We start from the raw sequence: 23,163 nt of genomic DNA, 5'->3' as shown, positions 1-23,163 counted from the left end.
TAACTACAGAGCTGCTGAAGGCACTCCAGTGGTTTGATGTGTAACTGGAGGTATTATTCCTGTGAAGTCGGCTTTAAATTCTTCTCATTAGCAATAAACTACCTTCCAGAATTCCTCTTTTCAATGTCTTACTCTTGTATACTTASTGATGTCAAGGTGGGCTCTTATTACATTTCCTACCGTTTCTTTCCTTTACAACCAATTACGAAACTTTGAGCGGTGTTTATAGGGTTTTACTGTCCCGGTCACCGAATGATTTAGTTCAGTCGTCATCTAAATATAGAGCATTTAATCAGACGTAGCACTTTTCTGGCCGCTTGGCGCCGGGAACCCCTCGTTGTCCAGGACCCATTTATAACTAGGTAAGCTCGCTGTCATCAGAGCCYTTCTATTTGCTACGTGACACAGCACAGCTGCAAATGCCGCTGCGRGGACGCTCTCCCCCGACTGAGGGCGGCTTTCGGCCGAGTGAAAGCCGCTCCGCCCCGCTGCCCGCCCCGCCTGTTCCCGGCCGGGGCTGAGGCGGGCCCGGCGCGGTGCCGCCATCAGCGGGCGCCGGTAGCGGAAGCGGCCCCGCCTCCGGCCCGGCCGGCGCGGGCAGCGGCCGCCATGGGGGGGGTGCGGGCGGCCGGGCGGCGGCTGCTGCGGCGGCTGCGGGGCGCCGAGGGGCTGCGGGAGGCCTGCCGCCAGTACCCGCTGTCCTGCTGCCTGCTGCTGGCGCTGGGCACCGCCACGCTGCTCCTCAATCGGTAACCGGGCGGGCGGGGGCGCCGGGTGCGGGCGGCGCGGCGCCTTCTCACGCAGCGATGTTTTCTCCCYGTGCGTCTCTCAGGTACCTGCACGTTCTCATGATCTTCTGGTCGTTCGTGGCTGGCGTCGTCACCTTCTACTGCTCCTTGGGACCGGACTCCCTRCTGCCCAATATTCTGTTCACGATAAAATATAAACCCAAGGTAAATATGTCTGTGAAGAGTCTTGTGCTTTCGTTAAATAGGATAAGGATTTGTATGGARTAGCAGTTCTTGTCTAATCCTAGCTGCTTTCAGGAGTGTTGTACATCAGTACAGCTCATATGCTCCTGCTGACAGGTGTTTTATAGCAGATGACAATGATAATGACTTCGGATTCTTCCGGTGTTTCTGCATAGTCCCATCAAATCCACGTATGGCTGCAAGGCCGGTTGTTGGAGTGTCCATGGATGTTGTTTCCTGCTCCCCTCATTTTACATTTTAAGCATTTGAGCAGCAGATAGTGAAGAAATAATGTTGTCRTTTGCTCTTTTTTGGGGCTTTTTCTTTTCTGAAGATGTCCTTCCTTTGGCAGGCTAGTGCTGTCTTCTTTGCTCCCTGTAATCAATATTCTCTAAGCAGTGTTGCACTTCAAAGAGAAAAATATTCCCAAAGCAAATTGCTCTTTTCTAGCATAAAATTATTTAAAAATCATTTAATTATTTAATTATTTAGTCCTATCCTTTCATAGGACTAAAAAGGTAGAGTTGCAATAGTTCAGTGCTATGAGGAAGGCAAGTTTTGCATAGAAACCAACTGGTCTGTTATTAGACCTATGAATGTATGGGGAGATGACTGGAGATGTGAGAGGATATCTRTGTCCTCGCACTTTGTTTCAGCAGAAGTGATTTTTTCTTTTTGGTTCAGTTGTTTCTCATATCGTGCCTTTTWAAGTTTTTTTCCTGCTGGATGAACAAGTTTGTCTTGATTCAGTTCTCTGTAATAGGGTGCTCTGAAAGAAAATTCACAAATGTGTCTGTAGAGTTGTCATTTTGGAGAATTTAAACTTGTCCAAATCTCTTAGCAGTTGGAATTGCCGGAGCTGTTTCCCCAGGGTCACAGTTGTGCTGTGTGTGGCAAGGTCAAGTGCAAGAGGCACAGGTAAATGTCATTTGTGGCACTGATAAGCTTAGTACTGCATTTCACTAATCACAGTASGAAACTTCCAACTGCATGTTGTTACATAAACTTTTCCATGCTTTCCTACAGACCTACTTTGCTTCTGGAAAACTATCAGCCATGGCTGGATCTGAAAGTGCCTTCCAAGGTTGATGCATCACTTTCGGAGGTAATTAGTTCATCATTTCTTTAGTACCTTAAAGTTCTGTGGGATTTTATTACACATCTTTTAGATTTTTTGCTTCTGGTTCAGGAGGTGATTCAGATGTACCTTCCAGATATTTTAACTTGTTAATGTAAAAGTCAAATAAAAAAAGTGTTTGCTGGGAGCAGGGAGGCAAGGTGGCCTGCTTTTAAACATGGACTGCTTGTGTATCAGTGCACCTAGAACATAGAARAAATGTCTATGTAAATTGGGAAGCATATTGATAAGAACAATTACAGCTGAACAAGTCTGAGTCTTGAAAAGTTGAGGATTTCAGCCTGCTTAGTTTGTTGGAGTGGAAGGTAAAAGATGATTTGCTCTAGCTACAGAAATTCTGTAATGCAGCTGATAATTTGATGGCTGGTAGCATACTAGAAAGATGGAAAGAAGCTGTTTACAAGAGTATGGGGGAAGACAAGGGGGAATGGATTCAAACTGGTAGAGTAGCTTTAGATTAGATATTAAGAAGAAATTCTTTACTGTGAGGGTGGTGAGGCACTGAAACAGTGCCCAGAGAACTTCTAGTTGTCCCATACCTGGAAGTRCTTAAGCCCAGGAGGGGATGGAGCAACCTGACCAAGTGGAAAGTGTCCYTGCCAATGGCAGGGRGTTGGAACTAGAAGATCTTTAAGGTCCCTTCCAACCTAAATCATTCTATGAATCTATTTTAAATCATCAGACAAAGCTGTRACAAAATCTGTCTCAAAAAATAAATGGGTGAATTTGCTCCAAGAAGAATAGCATATATATCTTTTCTAGTAAGACTGTAAATTGGGAATTTTTTTTTGTTGTAGTGTCTTTAAAAAAAAGCTATTTGAAGAGCAGTTTTCCTTTGGGCTTGTTTTTTTTTTAAATTTCCTTGATTGGCATTTGATGAAATATATTGGCAGCTAAACAAATTCGCTTTGTTGTGTTTTGTAGCTAGGAAAATACACAAAGAAGTATGTAGCTTAATATCCCATTTCTTTAGAATTCCAGCTGTGGATTCTGTGGTAGGAGGATGAACGATTGGCATGGCAGAAGTGAGGATTTTTGTGTGATAGTTCTTGCAATTAACATGGTGAAGTCAAAGCTGTGTGTGTCTGTGGTATAAGCTAACACYTCAGCTCTGTGAGATGTCCCAGGCATGGCCCCAACTGCAGGAGTGGGAGAAGAATGAAAACCTTAAGGGAAGGAAAGCATGGAGAGTGAAGGAATGTTTTTAGAAAAGAACAGGTTGAACAGAGTGACAATTTACCAAAGGATGTGGTGAATGCTGAAGAACTGGAAATTTTCCTGTTTAGTTTAAATGGAATTTGATGCTGAGAAAGTTCTTTGTAGTATCTCTTCGTAAGTGATATGAATACTTAACATAGTYATCTGCTAGGCTTTTTGTATCTGATTGCTGTAGATCTGCTTTTACCAAAATAGTGGCCTTTYCTTTGCTGTTACTTTTTGCTTCAGTGGCACATCCCAGGCCCTGCTTTATTCAGCAGCTCAGGCATGAGTTTTGTGTATCTATGCCATGCTTCTCATTCCTTTACCTCCTTTGTGTGCTTAACTAGAGGGAGGTACCAGGCCTGAGTTCTGAACCTTCCCAGGGCAGCAAGCTGTGGTCATTCTCTTTGATGGACCTAAACAAGTAGTCTGAGCCCCCTTTTATACCTGTGTAGGACAGATATTATTTGGAATGAGAAATCTCACTGCATGGTTCCTCATTGCAGCTCTTCTCCACTGGTTAAAAGGGTGGCAAGGGGTTCTGCCCACACCGTATTCCTCTTGACCATCTGCTGTGAAGGTGCAGCATTAAATGCTGGGCTGGAATTGGATATCCTGCTTCAGGTTGGAAGGAGAGACTGTTCTTACTTTCTTTTGTGGGTTAGTCATACATTAGAGAGAAGGTGATACAGTGTGAACTGAATTAAGATTAATTAGATTCTAAAGGAGTGCAGAGTTCAGCCTGTTTCTAACAGTTTCTTCAAATTACTTGGAGTAATTCTGGAATTTTTAAATTATATTTTAGTTTTTCTAGTTCTTTTTTCTTGCAGGTTGAAGAATTTTGGCAATATTCTCATTTCCAAATGTTTCYAATTTGAACCAGGTGTATAGCCTTTAAGCTTGTGTTTTCAAAAYAATTTAATACACGCTCAAATCAGAAGAAATCCAAGTTTTCCTCACAAGTGTGGATTTTTCTTGGATTGTGATGACAGTTTGTCTCACTTGGCAAATTCTTAATCTTTTGCAGCCTTGTTTTAGTCTATCCAGTTGCTGAACGTGGTTTAGAAGAATAACAAAATGTGGGCCTGGACATTCCTCTCCCCATTTATATTTATTCTTAAAGCTGAATACAGTCTCAACCATGCATCTATCAATATTTTATTATTTGGGCTGTGTCCTGCACAAAAATTAGGCAGTGACCTAAGTATAGTTTTGTTTCCAGTTTCTAATTTATTTTGAATTACGTTAGTTTTTCTGATATTTTCTTTATTTTTGAATTAGGATGTGATACCAGTTGGTCAGTTTTACATTGTATGTAATCCAGGTGCTGCAGATTGTGTAGAGGAGAATTTAATTCTGTTGTTCTCTTAATGAACTCATCTTTTTCTCTACAATCTCATTTTTGCTATGTGAGAGATKATTGCAGGTCAAATGTGGGGAAGGCTGCTCAACTACTCCTGATCAGCATCATGAAAGAAATGGATCAGGGTGCCATTGTCTTTTGATCTCACTTTTTTTTTCCTTAAGTTCTTAGGTTCATGACTTGATTATGGGATAGATTCTTTTTTCTTGTTTTCTAAAAGCAAGAAATAGACAAATGCATGACAAAAAATCAGCAATTGCCTGAGTGTGCTCTTTGCCAGTCTTGAACTCTTGCAGCAGCACAATGTGCAGCATGGTTTCTTGTTGGAAAGGGCTTGTTCTACCCCCAGGAAGTGATCTCAGTCTTTTAAGGCTTTATAATTGTTATTGTGGTTTATGTATCAAATCCTTGCTCCATTCCATTCTTATCTGGCCTGGTAGTTCTGACCTGCCACTGACTCAGTCATTACTAGGCTCTACAGTTCCTCCTGACAACTGGGGTCAGTTGTGTGGCAGTCCCCAAAAAGCTTGTCTCAACAGCAAAGGCTGACTAGCTTGCAGTATTGCAGTGCATCCTAGAAAATAATTTCTCTCCTTTTTTTTTCTTTCTAAATTCAGCTGTTGCTTATATTGCTACCTGCTGCCTTTGGTTTTACACTTGTAATCTCTTTCCAGTTCAAAGCTGCCCACGCATAGTAGAACCAGAGATTTTGCAAAATGCTAGAAAAATAGGAGGCTTTAAATGAAATGACTCATCATTTGTATTTAAAACTGGAGAATAATACTGTACAGACAAGGAAATGGCTTATCATTAGCTGTCATTCTTTGAGGTGTCCCATCTACTTTATTGGCATGTGTGTAATATGAGCAATTGAGCCTGAATGGTACTTTTGTTGTTGCTAGAATGGAGGTGGGTGTGTGTCCTGCTTTCCTAATGTTTTATGAAAGTGCAGTGGATGATGTGACAGGTTTTTTTTCTGTCTAGCAGAATCACACTGACACACTCTGGAATGCTGATAGGRTTGAAGGGAGAACACTATGGACTGCATGCCTTGAAATCCAGTTAGTGGCAGTCAGTGGCCTATTACTTTTTGAGTGCTTGTATTTAGTAGTAGAGATGATTTCAGCAGTAGTTCTCCTTTAACTTCTGTACAGCACCTTGGTGCAGTGCAGCATCATACTTAGCTGCCTCTGCCATGCCTTGTGTTTAGTCAATGTGCAAGTAGGGGCTGCTTTCTGTGTGTCCACACATTTTTTATTATGGTTCTGTAGATAACTTGAGCCCTAGTAGAATGTGTCTTGCTTTCTGTATCTTGACCAGTGAAAAGTGAATGCCAGTGAAAAGTACTTCTTGAGTGGGTTGTCTGTCTCTGTGTCTTTGGCTAGTGGGGTTATCTGTGTGGTTCTGTGGAAGCAATGCCATAAAGCCTGCTCTTACAGTGTGGCTGTGGAAGAGAAACACTGGCGAGTTTGAAATGGTTCAACTGGAGCTCAAGTGCTACAACATGGGGCGAATCTCAAGGAGACTTTGTCTTCRACTTTTGACTGGGAAGAATCATGAGATCTTTGACTTTTTTTTTACCTTTCTTGCTTATTTGATAACCATGGGAAGATGAATCTCAGAACCATGTGTCTATTGCTTTAGGTAAGGATGAGATCTCTAACTGTTGGAAACAATTGCTCTTGTGCCTTCAGAGCCCTCTGGACTGTGGAGGAAGAGTGGGCCAGTTATGTTAGCGTCTGATGAACTGAAATTGCAGTGACACATTCACAGAAAGTTCGGTGGACAGGCTTTCAGCTCCAAAGTAGTAGTCACGAAGAAAGCTGTTTCAAGAGGAGTGCATTGTATTGCCTTTGAATACACGGTCTTGTGCTTGAAGTCTCTGCAAGTGCACTTTTACACTCCAAACACAAGGTGCTAGGCTGCTGTTGCTCCTGACAGGGAGGCACAGAGCAAAAGTGCAGGGTGAAAGAAAGAGGCTCCTTTAACAGACAGATTTTTTCAAGCCTTTCTGGAAGGCACTTCTTTTGAAGAGTGCACTTTGAGCCTTGAAGGAGGTTTATTGTGTTAGATGCTCTGCAGGAACAAAAATAATGTCAGTACTGTGAGACTGAGATTTCTCTGGGTTAAATTGGTGGTTTATGTAGCAGCAGTGCTATGGAAGGCATCAGGAAGATTGGTTTAAGTAGTCTCTTGTACTACTCTTAAGGCCAAYGGTCTGTTATTGCTGGCTGGAGTTGGATGTGAGCTCCTTTCTGTTGTCAGAACAGTAACTTCCTTAGAAGGTTCTCCGGGATTTCCTAATCTCTTCTAGCCTGGGAATCAAAGCATCTGTTGTCATTTACCTCACTGTTCCATCCTGCTTATAAAGGGAAGTATGACATTGAGGGGTGAGGATGATACAGGACAACATGATAACATTTAGCTTACCCATCCATCATTAACACATAATGRTATTACAGTTTCAAGATCTGTTACTGCTATAGCACATAAGGGTAGGAGAAAAGACATGACTTCATGTAGTCCATAACACAGACATCTGAAGTTATCCCAAGCTGCAAAATGTCTCTTCAGAGAGAGGGGGACGGGAAAATCACTGGAGTGATTGGTGTAGAGAAAGTATGTTATCGAATCTGAGTAGTACTAGTGAAGACAGAAAGAGTATTCATGAGCTGCTCAAGTCTGGAGAGTTGAGAGGAATTAGGCCATGGTGTGTTTTTTATTGAGTATGCTTTTATAGTCATGAGAGGAGCAGAGGCATGTAATGTCCTAAAGATAGTACAAATTTAGTAAGTCTCGAAGTTTTGCAGTGCATACAGTGTGAATGAGTGCAGCAGCAGATTTTGTAAGTAGAGTAACTCTTATTCTCATGAATGACACTTATGTATCAGCTGTTACATTCAGCTTTCCTTTCAAACAGATTTCACATTTTTCTTTGTACACAATGGCTTTGAAAAACTTTTCCTTCTAGAGAACATGACAGAGCCCTTCAGACAGCAGCACATGCATTCTCTCTTACTGCCCTCATCAGCAGTGATTCTGTTGGGGACGTACCGATCTCTAAAGCACTGATTCAAATTATGGGATAGGTTGCAATGGGAGAAGGTAGTATAGGTGAAATCTTTGGGCTATAGTGAAGGAGGAGAAATCTCAAGAATAAGTTCATCCTTCTSTCTCCTTCCTCATGTTTTATTTTCTTGGCACTGTCTTGACAGTTTTCCTTCTCTTCAGAAGTTTTCATTTTACTGATCACGGTGCAAGGATTATAACAGGTAATTTAAGGAGAGGTATCACAGCAGCAGTCCTGTGAGCAGTACACCTGGTGTATGTGGTGGTGGCAGCCCTTTGATTGAACAGGAACTGCCTCCTCCTCTGCTCCCTCTTTCTTTTGTCACATTGAAAGCCACACTGAAACAGGATGTCTCTGTGAGGAGGCTGCARTGATATTGCTTCACCCTGATTAACCCTGGCATGGAAAAGCAACMACAGGCTTGACCTGTATGGAACAGGTTTGGTGGAAAGGTAGAAAAGATTCTCCTACAGAGATCCATGTAGGGGGAATATACAGGGGTTAGGAACAGGATGGAAAAGGCCATTAGGATACATGTAGGACGAGGAATTCAAGAAGTGCTCTGGTTAGGACTTCAGGAGATGGCTGAACCATAAAGCAGGCTTTGTTGAAAGCTGTGATACAGAATATGGAGAAAGACAGATGACTTTCATAGGAATTGCGTTTTATGACTCTTCTTTTGCTTTCTTTGAGAGTGTTGAGCATACAAGCTTGACTGTCCCACCTTGATGGTTGAGGGGAACTGCAAAAGGTAGAGATTTGGGTGAAAAAGGATGGAGGTGTGTGTAAGGATAGGTAACTGTGCCTGTGGGACGCTCCATGCTATGGCAGAAAAGAACAGGGACTGTTCTGAAAAATTAGGGAAGGGCTGTTTGAGGTAAGATTACGTACGTTGCATAGCATTTGCCTGACTGTGGCCACTGCACTGGGCTCCACATTACTGACACTACTTGTAGCAAATGTTTCTTCTTGACATCTGATGAAACAATGACTTTGCTGTTACTTGCCCAAAGTGCTGATTATGATGCAAAACGATTGATCTCACAACAAGACTGCAACTTACACATTTATATGTTAAAGTTTATGATTTATGAATTATGTCCTATGAGTTYTGAAAGGTGTTCATGATTTTAACTCTTCTAAATAATGATTTTAACTCTTCTAACAGGGATTTATAGTAAACTTTATTTTGTAACATGGTTGTCTTTGTTCTGCACAGGTGCTTGAGTTGGTGCTGGAAAACTTTATTTATCCATGGTACAGGTATGAGCTTTATTTAAAAGTTATTCTTTTTAATATCTTAAATGTTTCTCATCCTCTTTAAGAAATTATCACCTGAAAAGAAACATTTCTGTTTCTTYAGTGAAATATAAAGGATACTGTTAAGTGCTACAGTTTCATCATTTTGTTGTCTCTTARCAGAGTAGATCAGATCTTTTAATAGTTTAGGTATGATACAGGTGATTCTGCCATTTGTATTTCATCCTAAAATCGCTTTTAGGTTATCTGTTTTTAAATGTTCATTTTGTAATAACTCTTACTTGGAAGTAAATACAGATTGATGAAAATCTCTGTAAAAATTCAACCCATTACCCCCTAGAAATTTGCTTCCAGATTAGAGGCATACTGATCCATCACATAGCTTAAAAAATACAAATAGCTTCACAGGGTTTTAAAGAAAAGGTATTTTGAATRCATGTGACAAACTTCTTGGAGATCATTTTGAAATTTTCCGAGTTTTAAGAATATCAGTGATTATGTTGCATTGAATAGACTAGTACTGTGTAAATAACTTTAAAATAGTGAATAAAGAAAAAGATTATGGCTAATTATTTTTTCTGGTTTTTGTTTTTTTTTTTGTTAATCTTGGGTTTTCTTTCTTGTATTTTTATGTATTAATACGTGCTTTGCAGTACTTTGTGAGAAAGTATTAAAGTATTTCTAACCGATAATGTAGGCATTAATGTTTTAAAACAACATCTTGCCTTAATTCTGAATTTGACATTGGATGGAAATGTTCAGTTTGTCCTAAAAAAAAGTATTCTTTCTTTTATTTTACTCTGTGTCATTTGGGGTTTTCTCTGTCTCTGAGATTTAAATTTTTTTGGGCAGACTTCTTTGCCTCTTGGGGTTTTGATTGTGGCCAATTCCCRCGTGTCTCACCTCTAACTCTGTGTGTTGAATATGCTGAAGTGTAAAATTTTACTTTTACTGMGGATTCAAACAGCAGAGGGAGCTTTAGCACCGTATGTTGTGAATGCAAGTTGGAAACCTCAAAGTTTTGAATTTTCAGATACAGAAAACAAGATCATGTTCTATTGAGTTGTTTGATAGAGTAACAAATGTAAGGCAACCATCTCCTGTATTATGTAATCGGAAAAGAGTTTTTTCTTGGCTGGTGGAAGGTGTCTTCAGTGTCTTTGTTATGGACTGACAAAGAAACTTGGCTTCCACCAATTGCTTACCTCTCTGACACCCAAGACAGAGAGAATCTGGAATACATATTCTGGTGGGGATAGTAACATACTATTTATTTAATATACAGTTAGAAATGTGGTGTAAAATCTACTTGGTGTGGAGCCAACCAGGCTACATTCTGCTACATCTTGCCCCTCTGGTGAGCAGTACAGGTGTTCCTGCACTGTCTTATGTTCTGCATGGTTGCACTGCTGGATTTTGAACTGGCTCCATAAATTCATACCGTGCTGATCAAATCTAACAAGCTTTCTGTGAACCTGAAATATTGGGAGTTCAGTGACCTATAGTGAGTGGAGTGATATCCAAGCAATTCTACAGGAAGCAGCTTGGTTCTGAAAGGCTTACTGGTTTCAGTTTAACAGTAGTAACATCAGATCTGATCCTATTTAGCCTAGACATTCATGTGTTTCCAGCAAGGGTTATGCAGGGAGACCTGAACKGTGTCTGTGTGCCATTGTTTGATGTCTGGCTTGTAGAGGTGTCAGGTCTGACTTTTCCTACTCTAGCTGTACCTGCACAGTTTGCAAAGCTCTGATCAYCCTGAAGAAAGGATTTGTGTATTCAGGACATGTTTTTTTCTGAGCTGATAAACCTCAACTCACTCAGGATAATTCTTCACATAGCCTTTGCATCCAGGCTATCCTTATTTAGCAGCGTGGCTGGGTAAGCACTAGCAGGCAATTCATACTTGACAGATAGCTTGGTGAAAGAGTTGGCTATGTTCCCTTGCAGAAACAGTCTAGGCATAATTCCTTATGCTAGCTGCTCTGCCTTTCAGGTGAGTGGATTTTGTGCAGAAGGTACCTCATTTTTGGAAGTATAATTTATTTATTTATTAAAAATGTTTGGGTCTTGTCCTTTGTGCTGTGCTAGCTGATACTCTCTTGGACATTAGTGTTACCAGGATATATCTCAGTCACAAGCCAGGGCAGTGTAATGTTTAYCAGAAGGTAATTCATTGCAAGATGAAATCACAGATTTTTTGCTTAGGARTAAAAGTGCTATAAAAAGATAAAAGATGTTTTATGTTTGTTTCATTAATAAACTGTGTAAGAATTTTTAATCTTGTATTAGGGTAAAATTTATAGGCAAACATCCCTTAATTTGGATCACTGTAAGGGAGTGAAGATTAGTACTTAAAATTCAGTGAACTCTACTGAAATAGGTCATACCTATGTGCATTTTTGTTATTTTTCAAAGTACTTATGCTTGTTATATTTTTTTTCAACTGTGTGAGAAGAATAGAGCATAGTTGTAAGTAATCTCAACTTTGCGGAGCTACAAAACACAAGTCTGAGTCTGTTGCTTATGCTGTACACCAGAGCTATATAGTATCTTGCTTATACCAACCTCATTTTCCATAGGAGAGTTTAAAGTTTGAATGAGTCCTTCTGTGCTTACTACATATTTTTAGTCATTGATTGTCTGTGCTCCAGTTCTCTCCAATTCAGACAGAATTCAGTAATAGCCATATTTTTGTAATACATTGCTATGAAAACATTTTGGTGACTGAACCCAATGTTTTATGTATGGAGCTGCTCCTATTTCAAATGCAAGTCATGGAGGAAAGGGTCAGGATTTTCGTTGAGTTACAAGTCATAGCTTTACATTTTTATTAGCTTGCAACTTATTTTCTATATCTTTGTGAAAGAACTTAGCCAAGTTTTGTAAGAATAATTGACAGAGAGAGGAAAAAAATCACTTTGTTATTTGTATATGATTTTCATTTATCAGTGGATCCCTTAAGACTTTGTGTGCGATAGCAGTTGGGTGTATCTCTTGAGACATTAGTCTCTGTAATTGTTTACAATTAATATTCCTAAAGTTCTGGGAAAACACAGCCAGTTTTAAAAATGTTTCCAAGTGAGTTATTTGGACTTTCCACCGTGTCACTGGAGATTTGACATTTTACAGGTTCGTGATGTTTTTTTCACCAGTCTTTATTCTGCTGATGATTAAAAGAATGTCTCTGCAAATCTATTGTGAGAATATATGGCATAAAGTCATGTCAAACTAGAGCTAGCCAAGATACTGGTTATCCAAGTGTCAATAAAATAACAACTTCTGGTCCAAATTACTTCATGTATCTTGTTGTCTGTCAAATACTAGTAATATCATAATACAGTTTGTTTGCTAATCCCTTGGCAATGCTAATCCTTTTGGCAGGGTGGGTATTTTCTAACCATATTGCTTATAAAATGTCAGCTGCAGATCTAAAACCAAACTTTCCCCTACGGTGYTCTTATCTCCGTATAATTAGCTGTTGGAGGATAGTTGTTTTTCTTATGCCAGGCTGCTTTCTTTGAAGTGTTTTTTTCATGCAATTAGTTGTATACTTTGACTCTCAGGTCACTGGTATCTCTGGTATCTRTGCCTGACAGTTCATCTTCAACATGCCTGTGAATGCTTTATAACCCAGGCTAAAATTGCTTTAAAAGTTAGATACTGAATAATGTAAAATGTTTGATGCATAATTTTTTTTTTAAAAATGTCCAATGTTGTTGCTTGTAGTGACTTCTTAAAATGCAAGTAATATTTCTACTTACTGCATGTGCAGTCATTTATTACCAAAAATTGTGATGGCTCTTGCATATGGTCATTAGGTAAAACTAGATGCAACTTCCTTTGTTTTGTTATTATTCAGCTGTTGTGCTGCAATTTTACCAATATATTAGTTATACTCCAAAGTTCATATTAATAACTGGTGGATTTTTGGATTTTTGCTTGCATTTTGTGGAATGCTGACATAAYGATCTCTTTTCCCACTCAGTTTTTGCTGCAGTTTTGTCATCTAAGATTTAATGTATTTCCTGTTTTCATTGAGGTTTCAAAAAAAGTAATGGAGTTAGGTATTTTTCTTCCTATGATTTTTCTTTTTACCATTATTTTTCACTGAGCATATTTTATTGCAGTAGAAAACTGGAAAGCCAGATGAAAAGTTTAGATGATATCCTGACATAATGATTTGGAAATCTATTTAAATTCTTCTTCGTTTCCAAGCAGAAGCCACTTTAAATAATTTTAATTTCCTTTGTGCCATTAAGTTAGGATGTGTTTACATATTTAGAAACTAGGTTAGATTTTACTCAGTCAGAATCATGCAGATAGTATATGAGAGCAGGAATTGGTATATCATYGCAATTTCCTGGCATTTTTCTTAAGCCATTGTGTGGAGAGGCATGGTGGGAGTGCTGTGTGTTTTCCTCAAATAGAAGACTGCTGCTACTACTCTCTAGTAGCTTTCAGTTCATTCCAGTTGAAATACCACTGTGGAATGTTCTTATGCTTTTAATAGTGCCAGATGTATTGTGGTTGGATTAATAGAAATGTATTTTTTCTGTTTTTTTACGCACGATGCTTTGCAACACTGCAGAAACATTACTGATGATGAATCCTCAGTGGATGAGCTGAGAGGGACAATGCGCTTTTTTGCATCTGTCTTAGTTCGGAGAATTCACAAGGTAAGGCGACTTTAAGGTGTTAATGTTGGTTTTCCATCAGAAATAATTGTTATCATCTCTAGTGTGTTCTTAATTTTTTTTTTTAGAATTGTGATTTCAAAGTCAGTCTTGCAGAGAGTGTGGGCAGTTTCTAACCATCTAAACTCTTTCTTTGTGGTAAGAAAGGTACCCACCTTCTGCAGCTTATCCCATTCCTAGTTGTAAACTATTTGAAGTTTACAGAGAAGATTTGTCCTTGGAAGTGTTCAACATCCTGTTCTACTTGGCTTTGAGCAACCTGTTCTTGTGAAAGATGTCCCTGCCATGGCAGTGATACCATTCATCATTGGAGTACATGATCTATGAAGGTCCCTTGTGACCCAAACCTTTCCCCACTTCATGCAAAYGCGTATATTTTACACCAGTGCAAGGCATTATTAAAACCTTGTGATCTTTTAGCTGTCTTTTTATGGCGTAATTGAAATGGAAACCTTTTTGAGATTTACGGAAAAAGACCTATTAGAAAATGGTGATCTATGTACCAGTCTTACAGCTTCTSTTTGCTTGTTGTCTTAAAAGGCAGACAAGGCCCTGTCTGTAATAGACTGCCATTAGGTGACTAGCTTACCATAAGAATTAAAACAAATATTGTTCTTCTATTAATGCAATTCTTAAGGAACATTCTGAGTGTTAAAGATTAAATGGTTTTATTTGCTGTGTTTAATTCATTAGTACATACTTTTTTTTGTATGTGCTGTCTTTTTAACAGCTCAACTCTTTTCGGCTAAAGTGCTTCGAGTCTGTTTCACAGGAGCTGATTCTGACCTCCTGGCTGTCCTAAGCAGAAAGGGTTGCTAACTCAGTTTCCAGAGTTAGTCAGTGCTGGCCTCTCTGTTGGAGCCACTACCATAAATATGTATCTTTTTTTCCCCTTCCTTAGTAACAACAATATTTTCTGAGCTACAAGTTGTACATGTACCCTGTCATGACTTATTAACAGATTGATTACCTCCTTATTACATATCAAATCCAGATGACTTTCTTGTTTACTCTAAATCGGGCATGTTGCTTTTTAAAGTGAACGTGGGGGAAGATGAGGAAATGTCCATGTAGCACAGACATCGTATGGAGGTGTGCAAGTGGAATAAATCTTTCAAAGTGAAAATCTACACCAAGGTCTTAAAATTTAATTTGGAGTTGCAATACATGCTGATGTTAGTTGCACTGTTCATGGATTCATTGTTGACACAGAAAATGATCATGTCTTCTCTGTTGATCATGTAATAAGTTATTAATTGGATTATTTCAAATTAGCTGTAGCATCTTGAAGTRGAGTGTTAATTTACCATATCTGCCTTTGACAGTGAGGATTTAAATGTATTATTTTCAGTTCTCTGGTTAGACAATATGTGCAACAAACACTCAGTATGTGTGCCAGAATTAAGCACTATTAGGGGATCTACAAAATGCAGTTCATCACAGAAATRTATACATTGAGGAGAAATTCATCACTATCAGTTGGAAATAAAATAGTCATATACCTTTGCCAAGCAGCTGTACTTTGTTTTGTATGTATTATTAAATGCTTGAAAGCAATAGTTCTGGCTAACAGAGATAAAATGTCTAAACRGAGGAAGAATTGTGTAGGAAAAAAACAGGCTATTTTTTTGGTTTTTTAGATTATATATTTTATTTTTTTTTTGCCAAAGAATATTCTACTTTAGAATTGAGACTTAAAATTACAAATTGCTTCARTGAGAAGGAGGCTTTTGTTTTCTGTTTAAAGCTGCCTAGGTCAAAGCATGGTTGTTGAATGAAGTAACAAGCACTTTAGGCCTGTCAATTCTTAAATGTATGCTGAAACAGTTCCAATCTGGATTTTTATTGCTATGGCCATTTCTGGATTGGTTATGGATTTCAAAGGGAAAGGGAAGGGTTTCCCTTTGTATGGTATGGTGTAGATAGCCCTGCTTCTGATTGAAGTTTCTGACAAAAGTTCACAGTGTCTACTGCAGTGTTCATAACAGTTTCCTTGGCTCTTTGAGTCACTTCTGCAGGGAGAAACAGTGCTCTATCCCTGTGTTCCATGAGAAACCCTTAATTTCTAGGATATACTGTTGGAATGTGAGGCACAAAAGACAGGGTTTTCCATTGATAAGCATAAGCTTGTCCTTTCTTGCTTGTAAATAGGAGCTGATCTTACTTTTAGGCGGCTCCAGTCGATTATATTATKTGGCTTGTCTGGGGTGGCCAGGTCAGGTCATAGCTGTGCACCTCAAATATTACAGGGGTGTGCAGGAATATATAATWTTCTCCTTGTAGGATTGAATGAAAACCACCAACTTTGCTCTCAGCTCTGGCAGCCTTTGCAATTGCATTGTCTCTTTCCTTGTCTGGCAAGATACTYTATCAAGGAGGGATTCCTCCATCAGGAAAGAAACTTGGTCAAAATTATTAGAWTTTGAACATTTMTWGCTGTGTGKTTTTGCATGTCTGAGACGTCTCTTGCATAAAGAGTATGTGAAGTGGAAATCACTTTCTAGATGAACTTCTGTGAAAACTGCTGCATCTGGTAAAGAAGAATCCCTTGAAATTGTACAGGCTGGGGACTGACTGGCTGTGGGGAGAAACTCTGTTTGCTGCAAGGGACCTGACCCCGTGGTAGGCTGTGAGCTGAAGATGAACCATCAGTGGCAGCTTAAAAAACAGCACCAGCATCCTGGGCTGTAGTGACAGGAGCAGAGACAGTCAAGGAAAGTGATTACGTGCCTTCACGTGTTCTTTGGATGGCATCTAGGATACTGATCCAGTTTTAGGCTCCTCTTTCACAAGAAAGTGGAGCAGCTTCAACCGGGGGCCATCAAGGTGATTGAGGCTGGAGGAGTTGACTGTGTTCAACATCCCATGATTCATTTGTGCCTGAATTGTTCTATAATTCTCCTTCCATTTTTGCAGCCATCAAATGAAATACAGATGCAGTTCTCTAATACAATTCTTAATTAAATCCTACATGTGTTTTGTTTGGCTTATGATCACATGGTTTTGTTGTTGGCACTAATRGTCTTCCGACTATGTAACTCAAATTTTCTTTTGGCTCTGCCATCACTTGAGAGATGCCTTTTTTGTGCATATGTGTAGGAGGTTTTCTCTTTGGTTTTGTTTTAGTCCTTGTGGACACAATTGCAGASTGTTAAGGCACACAAGTATTAAAAGTGGAGCATAGTTAACTTGACGCTCTTTTTGGGGGTCAAATCTTTCCATAGAACTGGGTTTCATATACTGTGAGTTGGAAGCCATGCTGCCTTACTGTATTTATTGCAATGAAAAGATCTTAATGGGAATAAGTYGACAATAAAGTGTAAACAGTGTCATTTATGGCATTTAGTTCTATGTGATGTTAGATACTTTGACAGTGTGCTCATTCTTCTGGGCAGCTCCTCTAGAGGATTTTGTTTCTTAATGCTTCATTTTATTGTTCTAACTGGGACATAAAACCAAATTGTTGTCTGTAATATATTTTGGTGGGGGGGAAATTGAACAGTTTTGGTTTTATTTTAAAAYTATTTTTTAGGTGGACATTCCAACGGTTGTAACAAAGAAGATGCTTAAGGCAGCAATGAAACACATTGAAGTAATAGCCAAGGCCAGGCAAAAAGGTAATGTCAAGACTTAATATGTTGTCAGTTTCAAAGGCCAAGTATGAATATTTCTTTATGCATGTTTAAGATTATATTACTATGGCTTTTCATCCTTATGTCCTTTTTTTTTTAGAGAGGTCATTTTGCTTTTTTCTTCTGGTGGTTGCAAAGGCAAATAGGGAGAMAGTTACAGTGTATATTTGTACTCTCTGTTTTGATTTTTACTGCCCCATGTTGAAAATACTGAATTTTTATCTCTGTACAGGAGTGAACAGGAATGTGGGTTTTGTCTGTTGAAAGCAATGAAGATCATTTAGCAATACTTCTTGAAGTTTTTTCCTTTATATTCCAAATAAAGATGAAAGCATTTGTACATCTGTGCATTGTACCTCGTAACTCTTACAGATAGAATGATTTCAAATCTGCATTAGTGAAGTTGTAATRTGTTGAAAAGTAAGGTTCATGTTTGTAAGCCAGGGAAAGACTTTGAGCAGAAGCATGTTTATTATCCAAGTGAGAGTGTCTTCACAAGCCTAGTGTAAAAATTATATTTAAAGTGCACATTGAAGAAATACTTGGAAACAATTGCTGTTGTTATTTTTATTTTTTTCACTGGCTGTGTTCCACAGTGCTTTATCTACTAAATGTGCTTTCATTCAGCTTTTAAGTGTAGATGTTTACTTTAACTGGAGTCATGAACTTTTCTTCTCTCCCTCAAAATGTCTTCTTGATATCCATAAATACATGCCATTGGTCCTGTGAGCAGTGTTAATGATTAACATGAATAATGAGACATAGCGTAATCACATTGGATGTCTTTCATGGCACACCAGCAATTTCAAAATACTAGATAATCTTGCACTGTTTACGCCAAATTTCATGTTTTCTTTGATTTCTACCGAAGAATTGGAAACACTTTAGCAGCAAAGAACTGTATTTTAAATGTTCAGCATTGAAAATATAGCCATTTTTTCAGTGTTTTAAAGAAAAAGACTTGTTTCTTAAGGGCAGATGTGTGTAGTACAGCTGAAAATAACTTTTAGGAGCAGTTTCTAGTAAACATTAATAAAGCAGGAGCAACAATGCATTGTTCAGAAACATCTTTCAGACCCTGCTTTGGTTGCTAGTTGAGGCTAGCCTTTTCTCCTTATTTTGTAAATCCTTTATCAAATGATTGTTTTTAGGGGGCATTTCCTTTTCTCATACCTATGTTGCCATCACCTCTCTCAGTAATTCCTATTTGCCCAGGTGCCTCCACGATTCATTACCTATCCATGCCAGAGGGTGCATCCCTCCCCTCTGCTTTTAGTGACACCAGCCAGGCAGATTTATCGGGTGATGGATATTCCTGCTCCCCCTCTGTCAGCTGATACCACTCATGGTTTTGTGGTTGTGAAGGCCAAGCCAGGCATCTCTCACGTGCTGGGAACAAACTTTAACCTTCAGAGTAACTGAGGAATATGTTGTGTACCTCACCTGTGCCTGGTGGTGATGTTGGCAGGAGGCTGTTCCACGTTGCTAGTTCAGCTAGGTGTGATTTGTAACAGCTCACTTGGGCTTTGGAGTGATCTGAAGAAATATGACATTGTTGCTTGCAATTAATGTCTATGGTTTTTAATCTGATAAAGCAGGCATTCTTTCAACTCTGCTGTAATTGAAGAAGCAGTACTCTTGCTGATCCTTATACAGGTTTTGGCTTGATTTACCCTGTGTTTAAAATATATGTTCCTGCACATTTGTTTTTGAATGTTCTAAGCAGGAATCAGATACTACAGGATTGAGTAAAAGTTTACATTGATTTCGAATTGTGTTGTCGGCCAAAAAAATGGGAGATCATGAAGAAGGTCAGGAAAAAGGCAATTAGASCCAGACTTTGCACAATGCAGTTTTTTCTTTAAATCCAGATGCTGAGTTCTTATATTTATTACATGTATATATAATAAAATTTATAGATAAGTTTATATTGTTTTATGTATATTTATATATAATTATAAATGAGAAAGCATTCTGGATACCATGCAAACTGCARTTGTTTGGTGAAGGAATTCTTATTTCAGTGCGAGATTTTATTTTTACATATCCAGGCTTCAAAGTCTAAGCCAAGGTTTTTTTGTAAAGTTTCAACATTTTATCCTTTTGGCAGTTGCATGTGTACTAAAAATGTTAAATTTTTAGCTCAAATGAAGAGCAAGTGCCTTTTGTTTCCCAGTAAGAAAAAGSTGAAGCAACTCTGTAATGCTGTTTTTTACTTTCAGTAAAAAATGCAGAATTTTTGCAGCAAGCTGCTTTAGAAGAATATGGACCAGAACTCCATGTTGCTTTGAGAAGCCGAAGAGATGAACTTCACTACTTAAGAAAACTTACTGAACTCCTTTTTCCTTATATTTTGCCCCCCAAGTCAACAGAGTGCAGGTATATAAATTATTTAGAATTGTATTTTTTAAAGCGTCGGCATACTATGTAGTACAATAATTTTGGAAAGCGAAAGAATGGACTTCAAAGTCATCTTCATTCTTACCCCCTTTTTAATGATTTTTTAAGAATTTGTCTTTAAAATAGCATGCTTACGATATTATTAAATTGTGAAATATTTCCCATTGGTGTATGACAGCATTGAAAACTTTACTTAGAAATTTATGTTATCTAATATTGCTTTGGTTTTTTATTTCCTTTTTTTTATTTTCTTTTCAGATCCCTGGCCCTTCTGATTAGAGAGATTCTCCCCGGTTCTGTTGTCCTTCCCTCAATGGATTTCTTAGCTGACCCGGTAAGACTTTGGAGCACAAGAATAACCTTAATTTATTCAAAATTATTGTTTTCCTACTAGGTATGTTGTGGTAAAGCAGATTATGCACAATGACTTACTTGTGCATTTTGACTAGATAAAAGAMAAAGGAATCTTGTGGCCAAACAAATTGTTTTGTTTGTTCAGACAGCTAGTTTGAGTGTTTAACTCACAGAACTGACTACAATAACAGTATTGGTATGATCTCTTAKAATATGTATTTTTCAATGAAGGACTACAACTCCTGTCAAAAGGGAGAATGCYGTTGTAGTGTAAACATCTTCAGATTACTATTGCTGCATTTAAAAAGGGCTTGATTACTTGAACTCTGGTGATGTGAATCTTCCTAGCAGGTAAAGTAAACCAGYCTTTTTTGCAGCTCTATTGAAATAATTTTTTTCCCTTAATTCTGCAAATAAGGGGGCATTTATTTCTGAAGATGCAACACTGTCATCTTTGATTTTATATATGTATGTGTTTTAATTGGCGAAATTGCAGTGCTTTTGCAGGCATCACCTGGCTGCAAACAGAAAGTACTGTAGTGTGGAAGTATTAGTAATTCATTAGATCTGCACTTGCAGTAAAAATACCTTGGAGAGCTTTCTTCTACTTGATAAAGAGTGTTTCTGTGCAGGTCTCTTGACAAGTTTCGTAACTTGTAAAACTTGAGGAGACCATTGAAGGTCAATTCTCAAACATGTATTCCCAGGCTTTGYTTTTTAAAAATTATTAATATACTCAGGTTTAAACTTGGGTATAACATAGTTTAAAATTATTTTAATCTATTTTGTTGAGTTTCTTCAATGTTAATTTTATTTGTTGTGTTGTGTTTTGTGCAGGACACTGTCAACCATTTGCTGCTGATCTTCATTGATGATAGTCCAGTGAGTACTCACAGAGTTAAAACTGGCATTTTGTTCACCCATTAAAGAAGCTTTCATACCCAGTTGTCATTTTTTTTTCTGCAGCCTGAGATAGCAACTGAACCTMCTTCATCATTGGTTCCATTCCTTCAGAAATTTGCAGAGCCAAGAAATAAAAAACCATCTGTAAGCAAAAGCAACATTTACTTCCTTTCCGGTTTGGAATAAGTATATTTTACTCTACCTGCTGATTTTGTTCTACGACTCTTTGCATTATTTATTTACTCATTGAAAATTTGAAAGTTGGCTGACTGCATTTTTAACCTACTCAGGTACTGAAACTGGAGCTGAAGGAGATCAGAGATCAGCAAGACCTTTTATTTCGGTTTATGAACTTCCTGAAACAGGAAGGGGCAGTCCATGTGCTGCAATTCTGCCTGACTGTGGGTAAGATTACAAATGTGTGCTGAAGTTATTTGATGATYGGGAAATCATGCTAATAGAAAACTACAATTTGCATTTGGGTAATTTAGGAGGAAATAAGTCATTCTTATGCCAGGAACAACCTCATGGATTTATCCTTACTGTGATAAGGRATAATTTGTTTTAATTGCAACATATTTTTAGTGATAACTTTATGCACAAATCTGAATTATAGTTAATAAGAAGGCAGCTACCTTATTACATAGGATTTTAAAATATCTTATGTTTCTTTTAATGYTGAAGTTTTGCAAATTACTTATCTGCTAGAAAATGAGTTGATGTTATAGGGTGYTTGATGCAATTTGTTAGACAAGTTGATCAAGAAATGCTTTTATTCTTTCCTTTATTTCTCAGAGGAATTCAATGATCGAATTTTAAGACCAGAACTATCAGATACTGAAAAGATGTCTCTTCATGAGGAAGTACAGAAAATTTTCAAAACTTACTGTTTGGATGAAAGCATTGATAAAATCAGATTTGACCCCTTCATAGTGGAAGAGATTCAAAGAAGTAAGTTGGAATTTGAWTACTGTACATTGGAATTTAAACAGCATTCTGTAATAAAATGAAAACAAATCATGCTGAATATCATCAGTCTTTTTTTTTTGCCAGTTTTAAAAATTGTTATCCCCTTGCTATATTGTGCTTAATCCTTATTTTGTCAATTTATTTCTATTTTTTATTTGTAAGGCTTAGAGGAGCTTGCAAAATAATTGCAAGTTCTGACCAAAAAAGAACTTCAACTTTATATGCCTGTATGTATATCTCTTTCTATTTATACTTAAATTTTCTTTTTATAGTTGCTGAGGGTCCATATATGGATGTTGTGAAACTTCAAACTATGCGGTGTCTTTTTGAAGCTTATGAGCACGTACTTTCTCTGCTCGAGAATGTGTTTACTCCTATGTTCTGTCACAGTGACGAGGTGAGTGTGAAAGATTTGAARAGTAGTCTTAAAACCAAGATTCTGTTTTTAAGGGTACGCTATTTACAACAGTCATGTGTATGTGGACCTGAAAAATTTGGCTTAGTTTTCCACTTTAGCATTCCAGAGCTGGACCAATCTCAGTAGGAAAATCTAGTCCAACACAACATCACGAATAAAAGAAAAATTCTTCAGTTTTTGGTGTAACAGTTTCTGTATACTGCAGCTATTACAAAATCCTCTCCACCCYTTCTTTTATGATTTCAAATTTGGTGCAAAAATAATCTGCTTGAAAGATGTAGAACACAATCTTGTTATTTACTTTTAAAAATATAATGGCATTTAAAGATACAAAAGTTGTACTTAGGTTCTTTCAGCATTATGCATTCCAGCAGCTAAAAGTCCGGTGTCCRTTTTCAAGAAGCAATTTAAAAGGTATTTAAGATTATTGTGAGATTAGGTTCTAAATGCCAMCTTAAGAATTCTCCACTCTGGGCTGACTTTAGTTGCCTAAAGCCTTCTAGTAGGGCACACTCTCATCACATGGTGAGCCTGAATTCATGTCCTTTTCAGATGTTTGTGTGTGTAAGTCAGGTTGTTTGTTAAGCTTCTCTTTTTTACTTAGGGCAGARTATATTGATTTGTCCTGGGAGTGTGTACTTGCATTATTTGGTGTTATCCTTAATAATAAGAACATTTCTCAAAAATGGTTTTGATGGTCATCTCTCCCACGATAGCTATAATGTTTCAAATGCTTGATTTTTTAACAAGGAGGATACATGGATTTTGGTGTTTAATTTTATTTTTAT

The 23,163-nt window shown here is 38.0% G+C and overlaps 1 protein-coding gene across 4 annotated transcripts in view; it reads left to right on the top strand.

Annotated features, from left to right (window-relative positions):
* Nucleotides 1–611: 611 nt before the first annotated feature.
* SNX14 (sorting nexin 14) overlaps nt 612–23,163 on the top strand; it is a 47,374-nt gene continuing 24,822 nt past the window's right edge. The window contains exons 1-14 of one of the 4 annotated variants that reach the window (XM_057369759.1): nt 612–749; nt 833–953; nt 1,816–1,889; nt 1,998–2,076; nt 8,962–9,005; nt 13,594–13,681; nt 17,232–17,316; nt 19,554–19,710; nt 19,990–20,065; nt 20,923–20,967; nt 21,052–21,132; nt 21,279–21,393; nt 21,784–21,939; nt 22,230–22,354. In XM_057369759.1, the coding sequence (XP_057225742.1) occupies nt 849–953; nt 1,816–1,889; nt 1,998–2,076; nt 8,962–9,005; nt 13,594–13,681; nt 17,232–17,316; nt 19,554–19,710; nt 19,990–20,065; nt 20,923–20,967; nt 21,052–21,132; nt 21,279–21,393; nt 21,784–21,939; nt 22,230–22,354 (1,230 nt within the window). In that variant the 5' untranslated portion in view covers nt 612–749; nt 833–848. Of the gene's footprint in view, nt 750–832; nt 954–1,812; nt 1,890–1,997; nt 2,077–8,961; nt 9,006–13,593; nt 13,682–17,231; nt 17,317–19,553; nt 19,711–19,989; nt 20,066–20,922; nt 20,968–21,051; nt 21,133–21,278; nt 21,394–21,783; nt 21,940–22,229; nt 22,355–23,163 lie in introns of all 4 variants that reach the window. The other 3 variants (XM_057369753.1, XM_057369778.1, XM_057369768.1) reach the window with 3 other exon arrangements.

The sequence above is a fragment of the Malurus melanocephalus genome, unplaced genomic scaffold (assembly GCF_030028575.1).
Source record: "Malurus melanocephalus ecotype Western Australia unplaced genomic scaffold, MMel_1.1 scaffold_4, whole genome shotgun sequence".
Classification (NCBI taxonomy): Eukaryota; Metazoa; Chordata; class Aves; order Passeriformes; family Maluridae; genus Malurus; species Malurus melanocephalus.
Note: the sequence above shows the minus strand (reverse complement) of the source record. Positions and strands in the feature narration are given on the sequence as shown.